Here is a 25,248-nt window from a genome sequence, read left to right as displayed (position 1 = left end):
TCAGACTTGCAGGAACTTTGCCAATCTCGGGCAAGTTTTACGGAACACAGTAATTTGCCCAGACCGCAAAGTAATGGCCATGTATTTTTCTGCATGTTCCTCCCATTGTTAGTTATTACCAGGATCTTTATGTACAAACTGAATAAATTTTCTTTTCCAGTCAGGCTCCTCCTTACTACAGGGACGTTACACTCCTTTGTTTTCCCCCTCCACAACTCTGAATCACAGAGTCATGTGCCTGGTGCAATAAAATGAAACAGTAAGACTGGGCCAGGTTAGCGGAAGATGACTATTGAAGAGTGATTTCAGAATACAACACAATACGTATGCACATCTTACTGAGCATGAATACTTGGGATAATAAAAAATAATAAAAAATAATTATAGCTATGCATAGAATTGCAGATGTTTTTGAAACACACCAAGGGTTTTATTATACAAAGCAGAGCCTGGGTGTTTTTAACATATTAAGTTCAGTCCTGCTTTGTAAAAGTAAAACTGTTTTTTTTCCTGCTGTGCTTAAACCAGCCAGATCTGTAAGCCTTCCTTGCAAAATTTCCTTTTCTATCGCCAGAACATTTTGCTTACCTATCCGTTTGTAATTCTGCTGGGTACATCTGTTGCTGAAATCTGCAGGAGCACATCTATGAGTACAGCTATGAGGTTTTAATATTTACAGAAAGGAATTCACCCATTCCCTGCTAATTCAGAAATCTGCCTGTCATAACATTATAGTCTGAGGGGAGACTATAAAGAAAGGAGGATTGTAATGTAAGCTTCAGTGCACTTGAGCAATGTAGTATCAGTTAATTGCAAGCTGTGACATGAGCTGGGTGTGAGAGAATGAAGGGTAAGTTCACAGAATATAATGGGTATGTGCAGGAAAGCTCAACATCCCGTTTTTGAGACTATTAAAAATATTTTAAGCAACTTCCCCTCCCCCAAACCAACCCCTCCCCAAAAGTTTTGATCTGTAAAGCAGAATGAGCGTAACTTCAGACTGCCCTTGGCAACTGCTTAGAGGCTGCAGATAGTGTTAAATCCTGAGAGCACATTGCACTACTGCCCCAGTCCCCGCACTGTTTCTCTGCTGTTACCGTCTGTGCATAATTTAGAGTGTTAGCTTTGATCTAAAGAGCCCTAAACAGCTTGAGCCCTGCCTAAGACAGGGCTTATCCTCATGGTCTTGCAAAGGACTACAGTAAGTTTTCACAAGAAGAGGGGAAGAGGGAAATGACTTGTTGTACTGGTATGTGTCTTCCTTTTATGGATTAGAAATGTGCTTCAAACTGGAGGGGGAGAACACATTTTTCCAGTTCTTCCCTCGTCTTCCTAAGGAGTCTCCATGCTGTAGATTGACATTGTTACTGTTACTTCCAAAAGCAAGAAAGAGAAAAGAAGAATGTTACATCGTCACCTAATTAAGAAAAAAACAAAAAACATTCCTGCAGAGCGCTAACAGATCAGGATTCTAGTCCAGCCTGTTCCCTGATCCCCTGGTTTTCTTTATGCAGGGAGAAATAGGTTTCTTTTTACAAGTTGGGTAGTATTCTGATATCACGCCCCCTCCCAGGTGCACAGCGGGGCCGTGCGGCCCTCGTGACACTGGCATCTCAAATGCTTACTGGAATGAAGCAGGGCAGTGTTGATGCTGGGCCTGTGCAGGTGAACTGGCGGAGTCCATTCTGCACTCCCACCAATGTGCCTGCACATTGCTGGCACCTTTTGCCATCCAAATAAATGGCGCTGGCGCTGGTGTCAGTAGGACAGCTGCGTGGCACAGCCCCAATGCACTGATTGCTCCTGCTTCCAGCACACAATTTTCCTGAAGGTGCAGACCACCTCTTAAGCTAGAAAAGACGGTCCAAAGTACAGTATATGAATCTGGGTGTGACTTTCTTTCCTTTGTGCAGTGTCATTCAGCTTGAATTCCGCCCCTCCAGCTCATGATCAGTTGAACTTTTGTCGTGTTGCCAGGGAAAAGGCAACTCTTTCTCCATACAGCAGTGATTTGGGATGCCGTCTTGGAATGTGATGGTCCAAGTTCAATGCATACCTCTTTGAATAGAGCCTATGATATCACTGATGACAGAGATGGTCATGTGCAGACAGCTCTGCTTCATTTTCAATGATTAAAATCCCCACTAGTTTAAGCTACTGGTAATGGGTCAGTTCATGTTATAGTACAGTAAGGCCTAGCTCCTTCATATAAGGCAATGTGGGTCATATTTACTGGTCTCAGGGACATCATCCTCACCATGTGGACTTGGGCCTGAATAAACATGGGAGGTACAAGTTGAGAGCAAGCATAATTTTTGACCTAGCGCAACATCAGCCTTAGCTTGCATTTTCCTGGTTTTATGGAACTTGTGCCAACATGAGATGCCACTAAAGCAGGCTTGTTGGGAATTGAATTTTTCTGTTTTTTACAGAGAAGTTTATTCAAATACTAGGTTTCGTTAAATGTGTGTGCATATTATTCCAGTGAGTGGGTGTGGTTGTTGTGGTGCATGTGAGTGCATGTGGTTGTGGGGATGGGAGGCAGGGCTCACATCCGTTTCTCAAGTTTCCCAATGTACTCACTGGCCCCAACAGTTTGGTGAACCACTGAACTAATCACTGCGCCGCATTGTCATTTTCTGTAAGTAAGGGGTTAGGCATTGCACATAGCATCCACTAGGTGGCTCCCTCTGCATATATTGGAGTCCTGGCAGAATTCTCACTTCAAAATTTAAATTGTGCATGCAGTAATTTTCATCAAAATTGAAAAGAAATATGTGATATGATTATATAAAAAAACAGAATAAAAAGGGTCAGGTATCTCAGTCTTCAGCACTTAAATGACTGTACCTGCTGCAGTTTATAATGGATCAGTTTGGAATTTGGCGCATTTGTCATCCCATAGAACACGTATGACAAGTATCAATTTATTTGCTTAACGGGTACCATTTTATAAGCAATATGATCCTTATAATGTCAGAACCCTGTTTTGTTTAATTTTGTTATTCACATTGACGGAAAGGGAGCTTTAGTATTCATCACTAGAGGTGGGATCTAAGGCTGCCCCTTGTGTTGCTAGCAGGGACAAGATATGCACTGAGGCCATCTGACCCAGCTCCTAAGTATTAAACACAATGTGGTACCAGTTCTGTATGGCTAAAATGCAGTTGGATTTTGCTTTGAGCAGGTGATCTGGATTGACTGTGTAGCTAGTTATCTTACCACCTTGGGTTAATTCTGGCGTTAATTCTGGAGTTCTGGCGCTTCTGTACATCGCACTGTGGGCGGCTGTGGGCAGCGCGGCGATTGGTGCTGTGCAGCGGCCATTGGTGGGGCGAGAGGGCAAAGAAGAAAAGTTCCCCTAAGGAAAGCTCAACAGCTAACAGCTTTCACTGGGTTGACCTAAAAAAAGGTCAACAAGTTCCAGCACCTCTTTTTTCTAGCAAAAATGCCCTGGGTTTAACCAACATTAACATACCACTTGATTGTAATAAAACCTCTGAGGCGTTTACAAGAAATATTAAAATTATCATTAAAAACAATTAAAATTAACAGTGAAGAAATCAAAACATGCAAGTATTTATGTATCTAGATAGGCTTGCCCACAAGAAAACATTTTAAGTAGGTACTTAAAGTTTGTTTTAGTTGCTTTTACTACTACAATACATTTGTTGATTTGCTTTATATAGAGCAAATCTTGGTACACCAGGAGAGTGAGAATTGCTCGAAAGAGCTTTTTCAAAAGTGAAAGCTTTATTTTAAAAGTGCAGGCCTATGCTCACTTACTCAAAAGTAGTAATTAGATAATTAAATGGGGCTTATTTTTAATAAGTGTGTTTAGGATTGTAGCTTGAAGCACACACACAATTTCTTCTTACAATAGTTACTAGTTCCTGACTACCATTTGATTTCCCATTGTTAAAAAGGCTTTCTCCATGGAGAATGGCCCAGCAGATGGTAGGATATGCTGTCACCTAGCATCTAAAGACAGGCAAACTAACCTGCAGAAGTAATCTTTTGACTAGGATCTGGATAACTGCTCTACCTGCGCCCAAAGGCTTAAGTATGCTCAGTGGCATTTCGTGGTTTATGCATTGTGAATTTGTGTCCTTCTATGTATTTCACTCTGAAATGGCTTCCACAGTCTGCTAATGAATTTCCAACATTAGTTCAAAGTACATAAGTTGAAGTAGAACATGGGAGTGAAACACTCTTGCTATCAGTCTCTTCTATTCCTGCCCTTTCTGATAGCTCAACTTTTGTGCTGCTGGAGAAGGAGCTAGTGGAGTTATTTTGTGGCAGAAGGAAGGGATACAAGTGACCCCCTTCTTGGGATGAAGCACTCTTTGGCACCTCAAAGACTAACTAGCTCAGTGTGGCATGAGCTTTTGTGGGCAAGAGTCCAAATTCTTTCAAATCAGGTTGCGAATCTCTGGGAGACCTTCCCAGCTCATCCTGCCGCTTTGATATTCCCCCTGCCAATTGCATCCTCTGGGATCTTGCTGTCTCTGAATGGAGAGTCCAATAATTGTCCAACAGTGGCTCTCGTGTTTATCTCTTTGTAACTGGCATCTCATTTGGATTTAGTTTCCTGTCATCTGTCAAAACTATCTAGGGCAACTTAGATTCTTTCAGAAATAACTGCCTCTGCAAAGAACAGCTCACAGTGAAGTAGTCATTTCAACTTCCTTTAGGCTGGGTGCCAGTTTATAGAATAATGGATCTTTCTTCCTCTTGAGTTGCTCCTCTCTTTGCTCCTCTCTATCATTTTTCTTATGTAGATAAGGGAATGTGGGGATATTTTTCATTGTGCTCAATAAGCATCTGTGATTATTCATGGTGCAGAAGTGTTTTCCAGCATTCCAGCACCCATCACAGTCATGAAATGTTCACCATTTTACTTTATGTGACAGTGCAGAGTATCATTTCCAGTAACACGTTCTTTAAAAAATGAATAAAATCATGGGTTTGCTGGTATGATCTAGCTGTTGTTATTTAACCCAGGATACAAGTTTTTATAGAAGAATCAAGTAAAACATCAAGTTTAATCAGTGAGGGCAAATTTTGATTTGCTGAATTAAGAGAACCTTTATAATAATAATAATAATAATTTATTATTTATACCCCGCCCATCTGGCTGGGCCTCCCCAGCCACTCTAGGCGGCTTCTATAAAAACCAAAAATACAATAAAATATCACACGTTAAAAACTTCCCTGAACAGGGCTGCCTTAAGATGTCTCCTGAATGTCAGGTAGTTGTTTATCGTTTTGACATCTGCTGGAAGGGCGTTCCACAGGGAGGGTGCCACTACCGAGAAGGCCCTCTGCCTGGTTCCCTGTAGCTTTGCTTCTCGCAATGAGGGAACTGCCAGAAGGCCCTCAGCGCTGGACCTCAGCGTCCGGGCAGAATGATGGGGGTGGAGACGCTCCTTCAGGTATACTGGACCGAGGCCGTTTAGGGCTTTAAAGGTCAGCACCAACACTTTGAATTGTGCTCGGAAACGTACTGGGAGCCAATGCAGGTCTTTCAAGACCGGTGTTATATGGTCTCGGCGGCCGCTCCCAGTCACCAGTCTAGCTGCCGCATTCTGGATTAGTTGTAGTTTCCGAGTCACCTTCAAAGGTAGCCCCACGTAGAGTGCATTGCAGTAGTCCAAGCGGGAGATAACCAGAGCATGCACCACTCTGGCGAGACAGTCCGCAGGCAGATAGGGTCTCAGCCTACGTACCAGATGGAGCTGGTAAACAGCTGCCCTGGACACAGATTTGACCTGTGCCTCCATGGACAGCTGTGAGTCCAAAATGACTCCCAGGCTGTGCACCTGGTCCTTCAGGGCACAGTTACCCCATTCAGGACCAGGGAATCCTCCACACCTGCCCGCCTCCTGTCCCCCAAAAACAGTACTTCTGTCTTGTCAGGATTCAACCTCAATCTGTTAGCCGCCATCCATCCTCCAACCGCCTCCAGACACTCACACAGGACCTTCACCGCCTTCGCTGGTTCTGATTTAAAAGAGAGGTAGAGCTGGGTATCATCCGCATACTGATGAACACCCAGCCCAAACCTCCTGATGATCTCTCCCAGCGGCCGCATGTAAATGTTGAAAAGCATGGGGGAGAGGACAGAACCCTGAGGCACCCCACAAGTGAGAGCCCAGGGGTCTGAACACTCACCCCCCCCCACCACTTTCTGAACACGGCCCAGGAGGAAGGAGCGGAACCACTGTATAACAGTGCCCCCAGCTCCCAGCCCCTCAAGACGGCCCAGAAGGATGCTATGGTCGATGGTATCAAACGCTGCTGAGAATCCAGCAGAACTAGGAAACAGCTCTCACCTTTGTCCCTAGCCCGCCGGAGATCATCAACCAGTGTGACCAAGGCAGTTTCAGTCCCATGATGAGGCCTGAATCCCGACTGGAAGGGATCCAAATGGTCCGCTTCTTCCAGGCGTGCCTGGAGTTGTTCGGCAACCGCTCGCTCAATCACCTTGCCCAGGAATGGAAGATTTGAGACTGGGCGATAGTTGGCCATCGTGGCCGCATCTAAAGATGGTTTTTTAAGAAGCGGTTTAAAAACTGCCTCTTTCAGCGGGTCTGGGAAGGCTCCCTCACGGAGGGAAGTATTCACCACCCCACAAAGCCCATTGCCCAGTCCTTCCCGGCTAGCTTTTATAAGCCAGGATGGGCAAGAATCCAGGAGACAGGTGGTTGGTTTCACTCGTCCAAGCAGCCTGTCCACATCCTCGGAGGTAACAGATTGGAATTGATCCCACTCAACTTGACTAGACAGAACTCTAGCACTCTCCCGCCCCGGCCCTGCTCCCACGGTGGAGTCTACTTCTTCCCGAATCTGAGCGATTTTATCTGCAAAAAACTTTGCAAAATCATTGCAGGAGAACATGTGGCCCGTACTGGGCCCCGATGTTGCAGGTGGTTCCGCTAAATTGTGAACCACCTGAAAAAGTCTCCTGCTGCTGTTCTCTGCAGATGCAATAGAGGCGGTGAAGAAATTCTTCTTCGCCGTCGCTATCGCCACTTGGTAGGCTCGACGTTGAGCTCTAACCTGTGTCCGGTCAGATTCGGAATGAGTTATCCGCCACCGGCGCTCTAGCCGTCTCAACGATTGTTTCATTGCCCTCAGATCCGTGGAAAACCACAGGGCTGTCCGGGCTCCATGCAATCGGAGAGGGCGCTTCGGAGCCAAACAGTCAATAGCCCTGGTTAACTCCACATTCCAGCGGGCCACCAGGGAATCAGCTGAAAGGCCATCAGCATGGGATAAAGCATCCCCTACCACTCTCTGGAAACCATTTGGATCCATTAAGTGGCGGGGGCGGACCATCCGAATTGGTCCCACCTCCCTGCAGAGGGGATGGGTCGCAGAGAAGTCCAGTTGCACCAGGAAGTGATCTGACCATGGCACTTCTTTCGTTTCGCTTTTACTTAGTGTCAGATCACCAACATCCATAGAGGTAAACACCAGGTCCAAGGCATGTCCACGGCTATGGGTTGGGCCAGACTTATTCAGGGACAGCCCCATGGAGGCCATGCTTTCCACGAAGTCCCGAGCGGCCCCTTGTAAGGTCGTGTCGGCATGGATGTTAAAATCCCCTAGGACGACCAAGCTAGGTGTCTCCAGGAGAACATCTGCCACGACCTGAAGCAGCTCGGGCAGGGAATCCTTGGTGCAGCGGGGAGGTCGGTACACCAAAAGGAATCCTTTGCTTATTTCTTGAGTAAGCATTTTATTCCAATGTGGCCGCTCGGCAGAGAATGAAAAAATAATGATGGTCTTCCCTGAATTACTTGAAGTCTTTCTTAATAATAATATTTTTTAAAAATTCATAGAGGTATTTATTATTTTTTCAAAGGGGGCATATTTTGTCAGAACCACGGGAAAAAGAATACCCCCCCCCCCTTTAATGCATGTTCCTATATGAGCTTTCATTTCAGGCCTTACTGTTGCCATCGGAGACAATTTTCTTTGGGACCTTGGTAGTAGACGAAATGGTTATCGCGCACACCTGTCTGCCGCAGTCCTAAGGCTGGCAATCAACAATTAATTAATTGTAATTAATTAATTACAACTCCTCAGGTGATTTGTTTATTTTCACACCTTTCTTGCACAAATGAATATACAAGAGCTATCTCATATATTCTCAAAAGGCACTTAGGTTGAAGTTTTGTAAAAATGCAAAACATACATCTTGTAAGTTTGTTAATACATTTAATTAATTGGCTAAAAGGCAGGTGATTTTTGAACTAAAATATTTGTAATCATTGGAGAGCCATTGCTTAGCTAGATGTGTTAATTTTGGTGGTGTTTGTTTTATGGAAGTGAGTTGTGGGCAACTTACATCCACCGGGAGCGATGCCTTCAGTGCCTTCCATAGGCACTGCATCAAGAAGATTTTGGGCATCACATGGCAGGACAGCACAAAGATGTGCTGCCCCAAGCCCTCATTCCCAACATGTTCACACTTTTGTCTCAGGGACGTCTACACTGGCTTGGTCATGTACACAGATGACAGGATCCCCAAAGATGTGGTGTACGGGGAGCTAGCTTCAGGCACTAGGCCTGTTGGCAGACCAAGCATTACAAAGATATCTGCAAATATGACATGAAGGCTGGAAACAATAACCCCACCGTAAGGGAATCCCTGGAGACAGACCGTCATATTGTGTATCCACAGCAGTGACCACAGGAGGAATGATCCCTGGGATGAATGCAGCAGAGCGGATAGTTTTAGCTCAGGCTGGGGAGGATTGTGGGCAACTGAGGGAGGAGGTAACTCCAGAGGAGACAGTGCCCAATGGGAAGCCTCAACAGAAGGTTATGGTATTGTTGCTTAGAACTGCCCCCACAGGAAGCAGACCCATAGCAGAGGAGCTGGTTTTTTCAATCCCAGCATTCCCACAAAGCAAGACTCATGAGTGAGTACCACATGTTGTCTTTAAAAGCTTGGTGGGCGTGATGTGGAAACTGTTGGGAGATCTTCACTACTTTCATCCATTTCTGAACATCTCGCCTGATTCCTGTACTCCTGACCTGTAACTCTTGAACTCTTGTGTCTCCTGCCAAGCCTGTAGTGTTACCTCCTGAATAAAAATCTTTCTTACTTATACATAAAAGCCTGTGTGTGTGTTTGTGTATGTGTTGAGTGTGAGACAGGACGGTCATACTATTTTTATGTTTGAATGGCAGAGTTAGCTGCTGTTAGGATTTTTTAGTGAACAAATGACTGAACAAGTGGGAAACAAGTATGGGTCTTTAAAGACATGCACACATCTGGATTTGCATTAATGCCAGTAGAGCCTGAGAAGCTTTTGGTTTCTGGGGGGTTAAAATATATATTTGAGGATTTACATAAAACTCACATTGCCTTGTTTTTTCTTCTTTAATGTGGCATATAGAATGCCACATTTCAGGGTAACTGGTTTCAAGTAGTAGTCCTAAGATGTAAAATACAGAGGCTGGGCCTTTCAATTAGGTGTGAATTCACTTTTCCTTCATCATGTCAAGAGCATGAATGTGTACTGCCTCTGCTACGACTAGACAGAAGTAACCAAATCAGCCCACAAGAGCAATTTGTGCTTAATTCCAAAGCACAGTTGTAGGGTGTGGATATGACTTTGAGGCTGTTGGTGAATGACCTGTTAGATTGGCAGCTTCTGTAGCTCATCCATTGCATGTATGGGGAAAAGTAAGAAACGGAGCTGATTCTGCCCTTGTTCAAAAGCACCTTCCATGTGTTCCTCAGACTTCCAAGTACATGCTGTGAGTTAGAAAGAAATCAGTCACTTTGAAATTTTATCTTGCACTCAGCATTTGGCATATCCATATCCTAACTCCGGCTGCAGCTTTTAGAATCCACCACATGTTTACACTGGAAATTTCTCCATACATATATAGAGTTTGTTCTCTTATGAAATCATGTCTCAGGGGAAGGATAATTTAAAGACATTTCCGTTTGTTATGTCTGAGCAGAACTAGACTATTAGGGCTTGTTAATGCTGGATAAACTCAAGCCCTAGAACTGCCTTCCACTGTGGATTATAGAATCTGCTGCAAACTGCGTTCTGACATGACCAGTATGATGATACCCAGGAGGCATTGCAATGTAGATAGTATGGTTTCTGCCCCTCCTCCCTTCTTTGAAATTGAGGGTTGCTAGATGGAATGATGCAGTGCTGAATTTTCCATTGCCTTGTGAATGTGAACTAAGAGGTGCTTCACATATTACCTTTCTCTTGTAAGTGAGTGTGTGTGGCACTTGCCAGTAGGCTTCCAATACCTGCATAGAAAAAAAAGACAGTTTTTATGCTCGTTTATATCCCTGTAGAACCCCCCACAGTTTAGGTGGCCCTAAATTGCACTTGAAATATGCGCATTATTGTATTTTCTTGTATCTGTTTAGGAGGAAACCCTGTGTACCATTGTTAAATGTGTTTTAGAATGTAGATGGAACTGAATAAACTTTTACGCAAATGTAGCTGTTCTATTAAACATAAAATACATTCTAATCACATTTTGATCACTTTAAAAGAAACTTTTCAACTGAAGGTCCTGCGGTTCCAGTCTGCTACATTTTCCAGAACCCGTCTGTAATCTTGCATTTACTTTATATGACTTTTGGGAGCAGATTTATAATAGCTCATTGATAAAATGACAAATGTTTTCTTCCCTGCTCTAGATATCACTTAAGCAATAAACATGTCTCACATTGTTTTTCCAAAGTCCGGGTTATCCTTCAGTATGAATATAGGATAGAGAACCATTAATTTGGCATTTCATAGACATAGCTATAAGCCAGGCAGAGACTGTAGTCCTACTTATATATTTCTCAACTTCAGCAGACAGATTTGGGTAAGGTAGGAATGCAGGATCAGTCAGGCTTAAACTGTCTCTTTTAAAATCAATTTGTGCTGACCTCAGCAACAGAGCTCATATTATGTACCAAATTGCTATTACAGTAAGCTGCTTCAAATGCCTTCCTTAGTCCCTGTAACAGACTGTCACTCTGTTGAACTTGGACAATTCACTGAGGGATGTATTAGGTTCTGAATTAAATAAAATGCCCTTGCCTTTTCTGATTTCATTTCTTTTCTTTCCACTGCAGCTTAAATATTGATACATTTTTATTGCTTTTTATCCCAACATTCATAAAACAGTGTAGCAAATTACTTTCCTGACTCCATGTTTTTTAATTCAGTCAATAAACCCTAACATGCTATTTTAAAAAATCAATAGGAGGTATACATTGGCAAATATGCCTTGCAGAGAATTTAAAGTTTCCCTTTGCATATTATTTTTGTTGTTGTTGTGAGAAAGCTATAACTAAGTCAAATTAGCACTTTGACTGAGCTTTGCCAGAAGATACTGGATACCAATGGAAGCTTTTATCTCTCAATACAAATAGGGACTTTAGGGAGGGGCTATTAAAAACTGGGGAAAGCTGGGGAAAAGGTTAAATTCTGGCTGTCATTGTCCCAGTCTTGGTTCTCCCCTCTCCCCCAAGTCTGCAATTTTGTTTTTAAAGATAATCATGTTAAATGCAATAACGTAATGTGTAGTTTGGCCCTCTAAGTGCAATGAGGGGGAGTAGATTGCTATCTGAACTCTTTCATTTTACAAGTAGATGGAAAAGAATGAGCTTAGCACCACCCACCCACCCACAGCCTGCTGAGAGACAGCAGTTTTTAAGAGACTTAAAGGTGATATTATAGGTGAATTGTTTTGTTGTCTTTTCCCATTGTTGTCTCTGGTTAAAAAGGTTTTGTTAATTTTTTTGTTAATTGCAAAAACCATAGGTGGATTACATGTGCTGGGAGATGTACCAGGCAGCATGATCCTCCCAATTTCTCTTGTAGCCCCCAAGGTATTTCTTCTTTACCATCACCACCACCATAGAGTAGGTTCGAAAAAATAGCTCTTGCTTGTGTTGAGTCAGATGCATGTGGCTTGTGTTCATGTATCCCACACTGCTCCAGTACTCTGGTAAAAAGCAAGGAAGCAAATGGGTCCTGTTCAATGGGAGAGGATACTTGAGGGTGATTGTGTCACTCGCAGCAGGGAGCCACATGTTTACCTGCCCCACACTTGACATCATATGTGACATCAGGTGGGCGTCGCTTGCAGAAAACAATCTCAGGAATCATAGAATCATAGAATAGAATAGAATCATAGAATCATAGAGTTGGAAGAGACCACAAGGGCCATCGAGTCCAACCCCCTGCCAAGCAGGAAACACCATCAGAGCACTCCTGACATATGGTTGTCAAGCCTCTGCTTAAAGACCTCCAAAGCAGGAGACTCCACCACACTCCTTGGCAGCAAATTCCACTGTCAAACAGCTCTTACTGTCAGGAAGTTCTTCCTAATGTTTAGGTGGAATCTTCTTTCTTGTAGTTTGGATCCATTGCTCCGTGTACGCTTCTCTGGAGCAGCAGAAAACAACCTTTCTCCCTCCTCTATGTGACATCCTTTTATATATTTGAACATGGCTATCATATCACCCCTTAACCTCCTCTTCTCCAGGCTAAACATGCCCAGCTCCCTTAGCCGTTCCTCATAAGGCATCGTTTCCAGGCCTTTGACCATTTTGGTTGCCCTCCTCTGAACACGTTCCAGTTTGTCAGTGTCCTTCTTGAATTGTGGTGCCCAGAACTGGACACAGTACTCTAGGTGAGGTCTGACCAGAGCAGAATACAGTGGCACTATTACTTCCCTTGATCTAGATGCTATACTCCTATTGATGCAGCCCAGAATTGCATTGGCTTTTTTAGCTGCCGCGTCACACTGTTGGCTCATGTCAAGTTTGTGGTCAACCAAGACTCCTAGATCCTTTTCACATGTACTGCTCTCAAGCCAGGTGTCCCCCATCTTGTATTTGTGCCTCTCATTTTTTTTGCCCAAGTGCAATACTTTACATTTCTCCCTGTTAAAATTCATCTTGTTTGTTTTGGCCCAGTTCTCTAATCTGTCAAGGTCGTTTTGAAGTGTGATCCTGTCCTCTGGGGTGTTAGCCACCCCTCCCAGTTTGGTGTCATCTGCAAATTTGATCAGGGTGCCCTTGAGTCCATCATCCAAGTCGTTGATAAAGATGTTGAATAAGACCGGGCCCAAGACAGAACCCTGTGGCACCCCACTAGTCACTCTTCTCCAGGATGAAGAGGAACCATTGATGAGCACCCTTTGGGTTCGGTCAGTCAGCCAGTTACAAATCCACTGAGTGGTAGCATAGTCAAGACCACATTTTACCAGTTTCTTTACAAGAATATCATGGGGCACCTTGACAGATGCCTTGCTGAAATCAAGGTAGGCTACATCCACTGTGTTCCCTTCATCTACCAGGCTTGTAATTCTGTCAAAAAATGAGATCAGGTTAGTCTGACATGACTTATTTTTCAGAAATCCATGCTGACTATTGGTGATCACAGCATTCCTTTCTAGGTGCTCACAGACTGTTTGCTTAATGATTTGCTCCAGAATCTTCCCTGCTATTGATGTCAGTCTGACTGAACCAAAGAACTTCTGCCACTGGGCCTAAATAGGTCTGTGGGCCAGAGCAGTGGCGTAGCGTGGGTTGTCAGCACCTGGGGCAAGGCAAGTAATTTGCACCCCCTAACCCGTGGATTTTAGCAGGGGGCAGAGAGCTGTGAATGCGAGCGCGCGCCCCCAGATGGTGCGCCCGGTGTGGCCGGGCCCCCCTGCACCCCCCACGCTACGCCACTGGGCCAGAGGTTCCCCTCTGTTGTTTTAGGGGAAAGCTGAAAAGAAGGGAGGTGTAATGGGTTTAGGGGTTGCTCGTGCGTAAGTTGCCGCCACTCCTGGCGAGGTTACCTGGTTGAACCCTTTCTGACTGAACAGCCTCCAGCATCGTGACTGTCTCAGTCGCTGGCAGAATCCGTCAGTGGGCGTTTCTTGAACTTCTTCCAGCACAAAAATTCTTTGACGCCTAGTCTCCGCCTAGTCTCCCTGCACGGAAGCCTTCTGCGCAGGGAGGGTGTGGGCAGCGGAGGACCCGTACTCTCTCCGCTGGTCTCCGGCGAGGAGTCTTGGAGCCTCCTCTCCAATTCCCCCATCTGCCCCCCTTCTCCACTGGTGTTACACTGATTTCCTTCCCCAGCAAATGGGCTGCCCCTCTCGCTACTGGGACCCTCTCCGGCATCCCTCTGGAGCCTTCCCTCCGCCTCTAGCTCCGATGGCAGTTCCCTGACAGGAGGCAAACTAATTTTATTTATGTATTTGCACATTTGTTCTTTTTAAGGTACCTAGAATATTGCTCTTAATGGTCTACCCTAGAACCTTGTGTGACACACACTCACTCTCCAAAGAAGAAAATACCCAGCTACAGTACTTTTCTAGTGTCTGAATTTCAGGCATTTTACTCTTTTCCTGTTTAGTTTGTGGGCTGGCAGTTTCTTTTTTAGGTTGTGTATAATTACTGTTTGTCCCATTTCTGAGGTTATTTTTCTCTCTCCATTCACTTGAATCACTAGGGAATTGCTTCAGCTTTATTTTCTAAAAATATTATACTGTAGTTTGATATGCAGGGATTATCATGTGCTGGTTAAAATGAAATTCCTCATTTGGGAAGGATGCCATGTAGAAAACTGGTCGGATCTAGGCTCTGGTTTATCGTCATTGATTTGCAAGTCTCTGAACTATTTCTATATGATGATAATGGATATTTATCCCCTCTTTCCTCCACTCCCTTGAGAAATGAACTGATTTCCTTCCATCCCCTTATTTTTCCTGACTGCTTTACTCAGTTCAACAATTGGTGAGAGTCAATGAACCGTTCTCAATTACATAGATGCATGTAATCGGTTAATTGATCAATAGCTAGAAATCAAGCAACTATTCAAAGCTCAATCAGTACAGTTTTATTTTACAATAATTTGCTACAGGCAAATCCCCGTTTGCGCGGGGATTGCTTTCCGTCTCAGTGCGCACACCAGCAGTCACGCACAATCCCATTCTGCCCCCTTCCAAGGCCGAAAGTGGCACAAGTGCGTGCCTTGGTGGCACGCAAAATGGTCATTTCTTGTAATTGATGATTTACCCAATCCAGCAAGTATCAATTCAGTTAAACCTTCACAACATGTGGACCATTTCAAGCCTTTGTGGACTACAATATATTTTGAACCCCCCCCCCATCTGACTTTTGGTTATGATAGTCTGTTTCAAGCCCCTTGCCCCTCAACTTGGGCCCTGACCCTGCCTAGGCTTGGTGGTGGGTTGACTGAGGCGCCAGTGAAAGTTCTGCTGCTCAACTCCCTGGGCATTCTACCCACTTCATCAAATGCCCCATTGCCTCTCTAACCTCCCTTAGTAACTTTTGCCCATCTCTTAAGTTCTCCAAAGATCTCCCTTTGCTTGTGGTTTCCTGATAAGTCCTCTCAAGAGCCTACTGAACTCCTTGGGTCCTGTGCTGCTATGTAGCAATAAGCAGGAAGCAGCTCGGCTCTTCACAGCTTGTGTGGCCCAGAGGAGCCTCTCTATCCAGTAGGGTAAACAGTAGTTACTGTATGACCCCAGGGGAACCTTTCCTTTCTCTTGTAACCCAGGCATCTTTATAGTATGCAACTACTACCACGATCTGCAATCCCAGATCTGTTTTTCTGCCTCCTCACCCTTCAAACATTTTACATGCATAATAGTGATTAGTTTATTGACGTGTTACCATCCGTGTTAAAATGCCTAGAATCCCCAAATTTGGGATTTGCAACCACATGATTTTAATTTTTCTCTTAAAAAAGAAAGATTTGGAGCTAGAATTGCTTTCAGGTTTTAACGTTAGGATGTTTTATTACACTTCTACGCATGATTGGCGAAAACAGTGGTGAAGGAGTAAAAAGTTCCAGTGAGAGTGGAAAATGTGCCCAGAAGGTTTTAAGAGTTGTATACTTTTCACTTTAAAACCCTGAGAGCCTCAGTGCCCGGCTTCCTCAAGAGCACTCTTCATCAGTTCACACACATTCAGTTCAGCGGTTGAATAGTTTCTCAGAGCCCTGAGAGCCACAGCACACAACTTCCTCAAGGAACAAACACCGCCAGCTAACCTTATGAAGAATGCTTCTTGAGGAAGCTGGATATTGTGGCTCTCTAAAGCTTTTAAACCACAGAATGTGCTCTTTCTGTGGAGAGGTTTGTTTTGCCAGCACTGGGAAGTGGCAGGATGGTCTTCAGAATGTATCAAGTGTGTAATATGGATTACTGAAGTTTTGTGAAGAATTTGCTTCATGAATGAAATCTTTTGTATTAGCTTAAGTGACAGGCTCCCCATCAGTCACTTCATTTTTCCAAGGCCACATCCTGAATCTCCTGTGGACTTTTGGGTGTTTTATTTCTGTATTTCAGATGTCTTCAGTGCTTGAGCCCCTTGTTTATTGTGAACTAATGTGGACTATTCAGTACCAAAATGTGTATTTTGATCCTCCTTTATGTATATAATATAAATATGAGCCATTATTCCCAACCATAATTTAAAGTGCAGTAAATAGTCTCTTTTTTCCTTAACATGCTATAGAAGGAAATATAGATATTCAACCAGTTGTTTCCTGTGAATAGAGCTGATCATGTCTTTGTTGTCTTCCCTGTCCCATTGCAGAAAGGTGTCTCACTTCTTACCCACTAGATAGATTTTATTTGAGTACATATTAATATAGAAAAGCAGGGAATGAATGAACAAACAAAATTTACTATATTAACTCCAATATTTGCTATGACATTCTTTAAAAAACTTGGTTCATGATGCAGTCAAAGTTAAACTCTTTTAAATACTACTATCAGCTGGAGAAATGCTTCATTCTTCCATAAGACATACATGTGCTTTATTCACCAGTAAAAGTGATAGGGCTTAAAAGTGCTTAATTATAGTAGTGGTAATTTGTAGTGTTAATTTGTTTCTTTCATTTCTCATGTGTTATAGTCACATTCTGTGCAAGCCTGTACTGAATTATTCTGTAGCAATTTAGTTTTTGGAAGCATCATAGATTCACCCTCCGTTCAGAAATAGGCAAACATTTGCACTATTGCATATTGATAGGAAAGTGCCTTCTTTAAATGAAAGGCATGTTTATCATTAAGATTTTATTCCTAGCCTTATCTCTTAATTATGTGGTATGTAGATAATTGAAAGCCGGGATGGGGTGATGTGTTTTCCTAGCACTGAAATGTGAGCTGGGCAGGTTCAGAGAGCAGTTCCAGTTGAAATGTCAGAATACTGCGCCATATATTCTCAGAAACCATCAGTGGAATCTTATTGCTGTCTAGGCTATATTTTGACATTTTATGGCATAAACAACATGTTTTGCTGTGCCCAGAGACCGCACAGTAGGGCTACCATTGGAAGACAGTACAGCTTAGATTATGCTCTTCCTGCAACCCCCCTCGCCCCCTCTCCTTTTCTTTTGGAGTTATACACGGCACTGTGGCTCGGAGGTCATTTGTTTCCCACAGCTTTACTAGACACTGTGGTGGGCAGGGGAGTAATCTTTCACAAGGGGCTTGTTCATCTAAAATAAGTCTCTTTACTAGTGCTGGGAGAGCTGAGCAGTGTGTGTGTATTCCTTTGCATGTCATTCATTATGAAGCCCTCTGCAGTTTCTTGTGAACTTATTTTATGGCTGATTTTGGAATGATTCTCTTTACACTGGATTGCTGTGTCTACCTGACCAAATTATGAGACATTCTTCTTTCTTCAATGCACTTATGAAAAAGCACATTTGGTTGAAATCAAAAGGGGGAAAAATATGTTTCTTAAAATACATCCTGACTGTTCTCTACCAAGTACATTGTCCTCCTTAGAAGCATTTGAGAGCTAAGCATGTCAGAAGAAAGAAACTTTCTGAATATCTGATCTAACTCATTTCTATGTCTGGCCATTTAAGCCCTCATGTAATTCATTTGGGAACCCTGATTGGGTCATAGTTCCTAGTTGCATTTTACCTATTTGCTGTAGGAAGCACTGATGTTCCTAAGCAATTTAAAACCACTTTGAGGTTCTATATACCAAACAGTATATATGTTTGAATCAATAAATAAGATTCATCATTAAATTCAGAAAAAATAATAATACATATTTTTAATAGGAGAAATTTTGGGAGGGTCTTGGTGGGGGTCACAAAAACCATTTGGCACTACTGCATGGTACCTAAAAGAGCAGCAATTTAAGCAAAAACAAAAAAACCACAAGATTTTTAAAAAGTTTTTAAAGGCGGGGGGGGGGGGTGTAGCCTGGGGACCACACACACAAAGTGAAACTTTTGGCATCATGGTATTACAGCAGAAGACCCACTGGAGCAGTCAATACTAAAAAACCCCTCAAATTTAAAAAGAAATAAAAAGAAATTAATGAAATTAAATCTTGCGGGTCATGGGGGCACATCAACATCTTGGGGTGCTGAATAAGAATATTTTAAAATAGTTGATAATAGTTGATGGTAAAGTCTCTTGGAAAGCAATTATAAGAGCTGTGGTTCTCGTCACTTTCACTCAGACCGTACTCACTTTGATGTGGGGTTCCTGACATAGAACAAGATAAAAAGTAATCCATATTGAGCAGAACATACACTTGGGCTTTTCAATTCCCAATTTTCAAGAGAAGACGGTCCCCAAAGTTCCCCAAGGTTAAAGACCTGCTAGAACACAACATACACCCCGTGAGGGCTTATGAAGAAGGTGAGCGGATTTGGACTTGACTATTTGATTCTTTTGACTATCATATAGATCCAAAAGTGTCATTATTGTTTCTCACTTTTTTCTCAGCTGGCTTATTCCTCTTATTTTCAGTTCTTCTTCTTATCCCTCTTCTACTTTGCCATATGAGTGGGCTGTTATTCTATAACTTCCCTCCTTCAGTTCCTCCTTCCTCTTTCATTTTACCTGGATATACTGGATGGAACTTTGCTGCCAGCTATTGCATGTACAAAATCTTGAGTAGATGTTTGTCTATCTGAAAGCTGGACAGAGCTTCCTCTATTGCTCTTGCTCTTTGTACTGCTGATGGAAGCTTCTGCAGAGAGTAGCATATCGTAATAATCGAAACATAGGTGGAGTTATAAAACACTCTCAGCATTGGTAAAGTTTTAGAACTAGTAATTGAACAGTGGTCTTGCTGTCTCAGTTTTTGGTTAAAATGGGGCGGTCCTTATGTTGGTAACATATAAATTAAACCCCCATTGCCAGGAGAAGATAATGGCCTTTTCCATGACCTTCTGCAAATGAAACAAAAAGCTATTGGTAGGGCAAAATTTCATAGAAGTGGATTTGTTTGAAGAAAAAGTCATCTCTCTGAATTGGGTAATTGGATAGCTGTTCTGACTGCCTTGAGGCTTCTACCAAATATATAATTGCATTAGTAACTTCATTGTCTAAATTAAAAAACAGGCAGCTTGCTGTTGTACCAATTCATTCTCAAGCACTTTGGGATATGAAATCTTGAATCTTCTGACTGAAGTGTGCAATGTGGCCTCTGTATAATGTGTGTTCGTAGAAAGTGTAACCTATCAGACCATAGATAAATAAATAAGCTGTGCTTTATATAAAAGCAGAATCTAAGGGGTTAAAGGTTATAGATAACCCTTCTGAGAAGTGCCTTTTTCTGACTCTTTGTGAGATGCAGTGAAAAATATATCTGTCATAGGTCTTTAATTTAAGATTAGTATGTTCTAGGCACTTAATATCTGGAAGTGCTGGGGAATGTGTTTGACTCTGGGCATCTCTGTTAAACAGAGGTCCAGAAATCTTGACTAACGTTGGTAGCCAAGCCAAAATTGTGTTTTGAAGACCCTGTCCTTAGCTAAAATGCTCGGTGCTTGAGCCGACCACCAGTAGCAGCAGCCCAAACATCCTCTCCAGCCTGGAGCAGGGATATTCTCCACTATTGCACTGAGCAGCTCCAGGAATGGTCCCCAGCACTTCTCCAGCTCCAGGCTAGGGAGGCTGCTCTGCTCTCCTGTCACTCTTGCCAGAAGATGAGTGTATGAGCAAGAAGTGTGGGACTCCAGATACTGATGCACATGGGAAGCAACCTTCATGATGAGGACCTGACATCTAGTGATAACTGTAGATTCCCAGTACAGATTTTTACCTGTATATAAACTGGAAACAGTTGCATTTTGTAGGGTGCGCAAGTTACCATTTTAACCTGCGGTTCAGTTTACTGCCACACTATTAGGCAGCACCCAGCTGTTTAATAAGTACTAATACTTAGTATTTGTATGTTTTTGAGCCTGCCTTTGGCCACCTGTGAGTTCATCGTTATGGTGCCAGTTGAACTGGAGAATTCCTATTTCACTGCTCACTCTTAACTAGTACATTACCCCACTTCAGATTTTATCCATACCTGCATAATCTGTTTACAAAAAACTTCCCTTTTCTGCTTTGGCTGCAATCAAAAGTTTAAAATCTGCACAGATATTAATTTTTAATTCCCCCCCCCCACGTATTTTCTTTTTTGCAAGTTTGTAAAAAGCAAACTTTCTGCATATGTGACGACACTGTGAAATACTGGATCCAAGGTTATGGGGTGTGAGCTGTGCCTTTATGTTGATCAGTGCGGATGAAGGGTGGTATGCAAATTTAATAAATCATAAAAATAAAAAATAGATACAACTCCCCAAATTATCATGTAATCCCTAAGTGTATTTCCTAGTGTACACTCAGTGTATGTTGCTAAAATAATGAAACCTTAGCTCTTCAAAATACGTTTACCCTGAATTTGGAGATTAAATATGAAAGCGGGTTACTTTTCTTCTTTTTTTGCAGGGTTGTGTGTATGCCTTGATGTGCTATATTTTGAGGACAAAAGACGTGTTCACAAATTAAATGGTACCTCCCTATAGAGCAAGCTATTTTATCCTAGTTTATATTAAGAAGGGGATTTTGCTTCATCTAAAGTTTTTTTTTTTCCCTCTTGGGGGCGGGAAGAATAAAAAGTCACTCCCAAAGTAATGACCTTGGCTTAGAAATATTTTTGTGGGAAATATGTGTCTGGGAGCTATATTTGGGTTTATGTCAAAGCATATCCTCCCTTGATCATGTTTTATATCATTTTTAGGAGCAGTAGGATTTTATTGAGCATATAATTCATTTAACCGTGCTTATCTGCTGGTTCTGTTGCTTTTATTCTGTGGTTATATTGTTCTTTGATACTATATTTATTTTGTAATTCTTTTCATTGTTGTTCTAATCCACTGGGGGTGTGCGGAGAGAAGAGATCATCATGAAAAATTATAGAACAGAGAGAGATGCAAACCTCGAAATGGTACTAAAATCTATGACTTTTTAAATAAAAATGCAAGTTGTCTGATGTGTTTCAATTAAATCCTTACTTAGAGTTGCATGAGTAGTTGTTGTTTTTTAATGCTATAGCAGGGCAACATGCTCAGAACCATAATGGAGCTTTGGAGTTGGTGTTTTTGACAGGAAGTGAAAGGTTTTGACCATGTTTAAAACGTTATTTCAAGGCAATGGGCCTGCTTCCCTGTGTGTCTGGGATCTGGGGGGTCCCTCAAATGCTGGTTACACCCCTCCCAAAAACACACACATACTTTGAGAAAGTTGGGTTTTTGTTTCTTTGTTTGAAAGAGAGTGGATGTCCTATCTAGGTTTTGCAGTCTTTCCTTCTGGCTGCTCACAAATTCTGCTTGAGTAAAGTTCAGTACAATATTCAGAAGGAATAACCAGAAAATGACTGCCAGTGCAAGTACAGGGACTTTTGTCTGAAGTTGGTGAGGCATTTTTGACTATAGAATAGACGCTGTGGAATGCCTTCTTCAAACAGGTTCACCTGCCAGTATTGCTACTTTTTTGGGAACACACAAAACTTGGTTTTTTAAGAAAGTGCTTGAGCTAGTTTAATTTTGCTGCTGTAAAGTTTTTGATGGTTAGGATCTGATCTATGGACTTTCCTACTCTTGTCTTTTGTCTTTTTCTTGATTTATTGTTTTTAAATTTTGTCATTGTGGGTTGCCTTGAAGACTGGAAAGACCGCTTTAAATCAGATTGGAATTTGGGTGAATTTATACTGCCTTGCAAATAGAGATCATGGTACAGTGGTACCTCAGGTTACATACGCTTCAGGTTACACACTCTGCTAACCCAGAAATAGTGCTTCAGGTTAAGAACTTTGCTTCAGGATAAGAACAGAAATCGGGCTCCGGCGGCGCGGCGGCAGCAGGAGGCCCCATTAGCCAAAGTGATGCTTCAGGTTAAGAACAGTTTCAGGTTAAAAACGGACCTCTGGAACAAATTAAGTACTTAACCCGAGGTACTACTGTATAGGTGCCCACTCCCTGCTCCCTATCTCCTCCTCCTTTGCAGCTGCACTCCTTTTATTCTTTAACGCGCCCCTTCTTCCCCACATCCCCACTTCCGGGAACTGGGGGCAGGAGGACCTGGAGGAAGTACTATTAGAATATTTCAATGCTATAGCTCTTCACTTTTACCAAATATGGAAAATTCTATCTGATGTGAAATGAAGACTGCAAGTAGACTAATGCCCCCTTACTTCATTGGGTACAATACAATTTTCAGTTCACTGAATTTGGTACGTAACAATATTTCATATATATTTGCCTACGGTCATATTTCCAATTCAGGCAAATATCCATTCTACAGATGAGCATATTCATGCTTATGTTATGTTCTCAGAGAAAATAAAATACTCGGCTTGTTCAGCCTGTTAAATTTGTTAAGTTTTACATTCAGCCTAATTAAGAAATTGGATTTACAATTGTAATAGAGGAGGCTCAGAACATATAATCTTTTTGGGACACAGATTTATCATTTGGCACTTTATTTGCTACTCCTTCTTTGTCGCTAGGTGGAATATGTCAGATCTGTAGGAATTGTTCACTGGGAAAAATACAGTTTGAGAATTCAGAGCCAGAAAGGTAATAATAATAATAATAATAATAATAATAATAATAATAATAATAATTATTTATTTGTACCCCACCCACCTGGCTGGGTCCCCCCAGCCACTCTGGGTGGCTTCCAACAAAGATTAAAAATACATTAAAATGTCACACATTAAAAACTTCCCTAAACAGGGCTTCAAATGTCTTCTAAATGTCAGGTAGTTGTTTATTTCCTTGACATCTGATGGGAGGGCGTTCCACAGGGCAGGTGCCACCACCGAGAAGGCCCTCTGCCTGGTTCCCTGTAGCTTTGCTTCTCACAGTGAGGGAACTGCCAGAAGGCCCTTGGAGCTGGACCTCAGTGTCTGGGCAGAAAGATGGGGGTGGAGACGCTCCTTCAGGTATATATGTAAATAAATGTTACATTATCTGTCTTTCATTTGGTTAGTTGAGTTGATTAGCACAACCTTTGCTTATTCTAATGAGTCTGATTCACATATAAAAGGAAATAATTTAACTGTGAATTTCCCAATGTTTTCTGAACTGGATACCACGTTTTAAAATTTCTTTTTCCCTGAAAATGATGACATTGTTTGGATTATCTTTACAGTGGTACCTCAGGTTACATACGCTTCAGGTTACATACGCTTCAGGTTACAGACTCCGCTAACCCAGAAATATTACCTCGGGTTAAGAACTTTGCTTCAGGATGTGAACAGAAATCTGGCTCCGGCAGCGCAGCAGCAGCAGCAGCAGCAGGAGGCCCCATTAGCTAAAGTGGTGCTTCAGGTTAAGAACAGTTTCAGGTTAAGTACGGACCTCCAGAACGAATTAAGTACTTAACCTGAGGTACCACTGTATTCCTTTTGAAATAACAAGGATGGAACATAGCCAATGTTTTGGAATTCCTTCTTTGCAGCTCCTTATGTGTAGTTGGTGCCCTGTTGATCAATTTTATAAATATGCCTGTAAAACAGTACATTCAGTATATACTTTTCAACAGTCTTGAAAAGTATAGAAGTATGTTGGATCGCATACTAGGGCCATCAGAATTCTGAGTTGACAAAAGTATGTTTCTTTTCCTATACCTATTTTGCATCTGTACCTTTAGCAATCCAAAATAATAAATACTAGAAAGACTCTAGAATTGAGATGTGCAAGCAATTTTAAACAGTGGGTAAGTAAAGTTAACTGTCAGTTCAACAGCAGTGATCTCTTTGTTCCTGAAGCCAAACAATAACCCTGATTTAGAAACTATTATAGAGGCCAAGTCTTACCACATGGGCATCTACTCTTTCCTTTCCCTTTCCCTTTCCCTTTCCCTTTCCCTTTCCTTTTTGCTGGCATACATAATAATTGCTGGAGTGAGCAGAGTTTAAAAGTTGGATAATGAGAGAGTATAACAGGAGGAACAATCAGAGAGGTGATAATGAAATGATTATTGTGCACAACGGAACTTAATGAATGCCTCTTGTTCTGAAGAAGGAAGCTAAAGTGAAGGATTTTTTTACTCTAATTGCCTTTAAAAACAAACTGTTAGATTAGCTTTAATTAAGGATTTTGTTAGCACTGCTGAGCTTATGTCTCAAAGCTATGTAGGTATAGAGAAGGCACAAAAATTTATTGCTGTGTGACTCCAAAAAAAAAAAAGGCTATAAATCTCCTCCGGAACAAATGAAGAACATATTATTAGTGACTGTGAGTTATGGTAGTCATCTTTAATTCCAGTAAAGGTAATCTCACATGCTCCAATTACTTAGCATTCACAGTATAAACACCAGCATGGTATGGTGTTTATGCAACAACAAGCTGAGGGGGGGGGGGAATCCAATGGAAGCTTGCCTTTTCTTCCTAGTCCACCATATATTTAAAATTCCATGTTTGCCAAATACTGTGTTTATGCCTTGGTCATTTCAGGAATACTTCCAAAGCTACTGTATATTCTAAGCCTAGATCACTCAAGGGCAGTATTGTCCCAGAAATTGGGGCTAGGCGAGGTTCCTGTGCATCACTGCGCATTCAGTTGCTGCTTCATCCTTTTGGGGTCATACTGCAAAAGAAGAGACCACCCATGCATGCTATTCATAATTATCTGTCTAAGGTGTCATCTTATAATAGTACTCTTGACTGGGAATTTCATGAGACGCTGCAGAATTAATCTTCACTCATCTGGGCAGTAGCGTTTGGGAGAAGGGTACTTTAAAGTATGCTGCCTGCATTTTGAGGATATCCATAAGTTGTACCATGACTTACACCTTTGGGAGGTGATACTCCTCTCTATCCACTTTAGAAGAAAAGGTTTTTTTACTGTATTTACTGTAAATTCCTATTCTGGGAGGATACATGGAGGAGAGTAATCTACCTAAATGAAACTCGT

The 25,248-nt window shown here is 42.2% G+C and overlaps 3 protein-coding genes across 20 annotated transcripts in view; 1 reads left to right on the top strand and 2 right to left on the bottom strand.

The window, feature by feature from the left end:
* Positions 1-6,554, bottom strand: part of LOC309534386 (uncharacterized protein) — a gene marked incomplete at its 3' end in the record, with an annotated part of 296,522 nt that extends 289,968 nt beyond the window's left edge. For both annotated transcript variants that reach the window (XM_082226628.1, XM_082226627.1), the window contains exon 1: positions 6,336-6,554. Coding sequence is in view for 1 of the 2 variants with exons in the window: in XM_082226627.1 (XP_082082753.1) it covers positions 6,336-6,531 (196 nt within the window). The remainder of the gene's footprint in view (positions 1-6,335) is intronic.
* RAD51B (RAD51 paralog B) overlaps positions 1-25,248 on the top strand; it is a 400,405-nt gene that overhangs the window by 131,972 nt on the left and 243,185 nt on the right. The gene's annotated exons all lie outside the window — the stretch shown is intronic.
* LOC309534852 (uncharacterized protein) overlaps positions 13,339-25,248 on the bottom strand; it is a 250,741-nt gene continuing 238,831 nt past the window's right edge. Inside the window, exon 8 of the transcript XR_014220878.1 lies at positions 13,339-13,363. The gene's annotated coding sequence lies outside the window, so the exon portion shown is untranslated. The remainder of the gene's footprint in view (positions 13,364-25,248) is intronic.

Source organism: Podarcis vaucheri, assembly GCF_965113315.1.
Source record: "Podarcis vaucheri genome assembly, chromosome: 1".
Taxonomy (NCBI): Eukaryota; Metazoa; Chordata; class Lepidosauria; order Squamata; family Lacertidae; genus Podarcis; species Podarcis vaucheri.
Note: the sequence above shows the minus strand (reverse complement) of the source record. Positions and strands in the feature narration are given on the sequence as shown.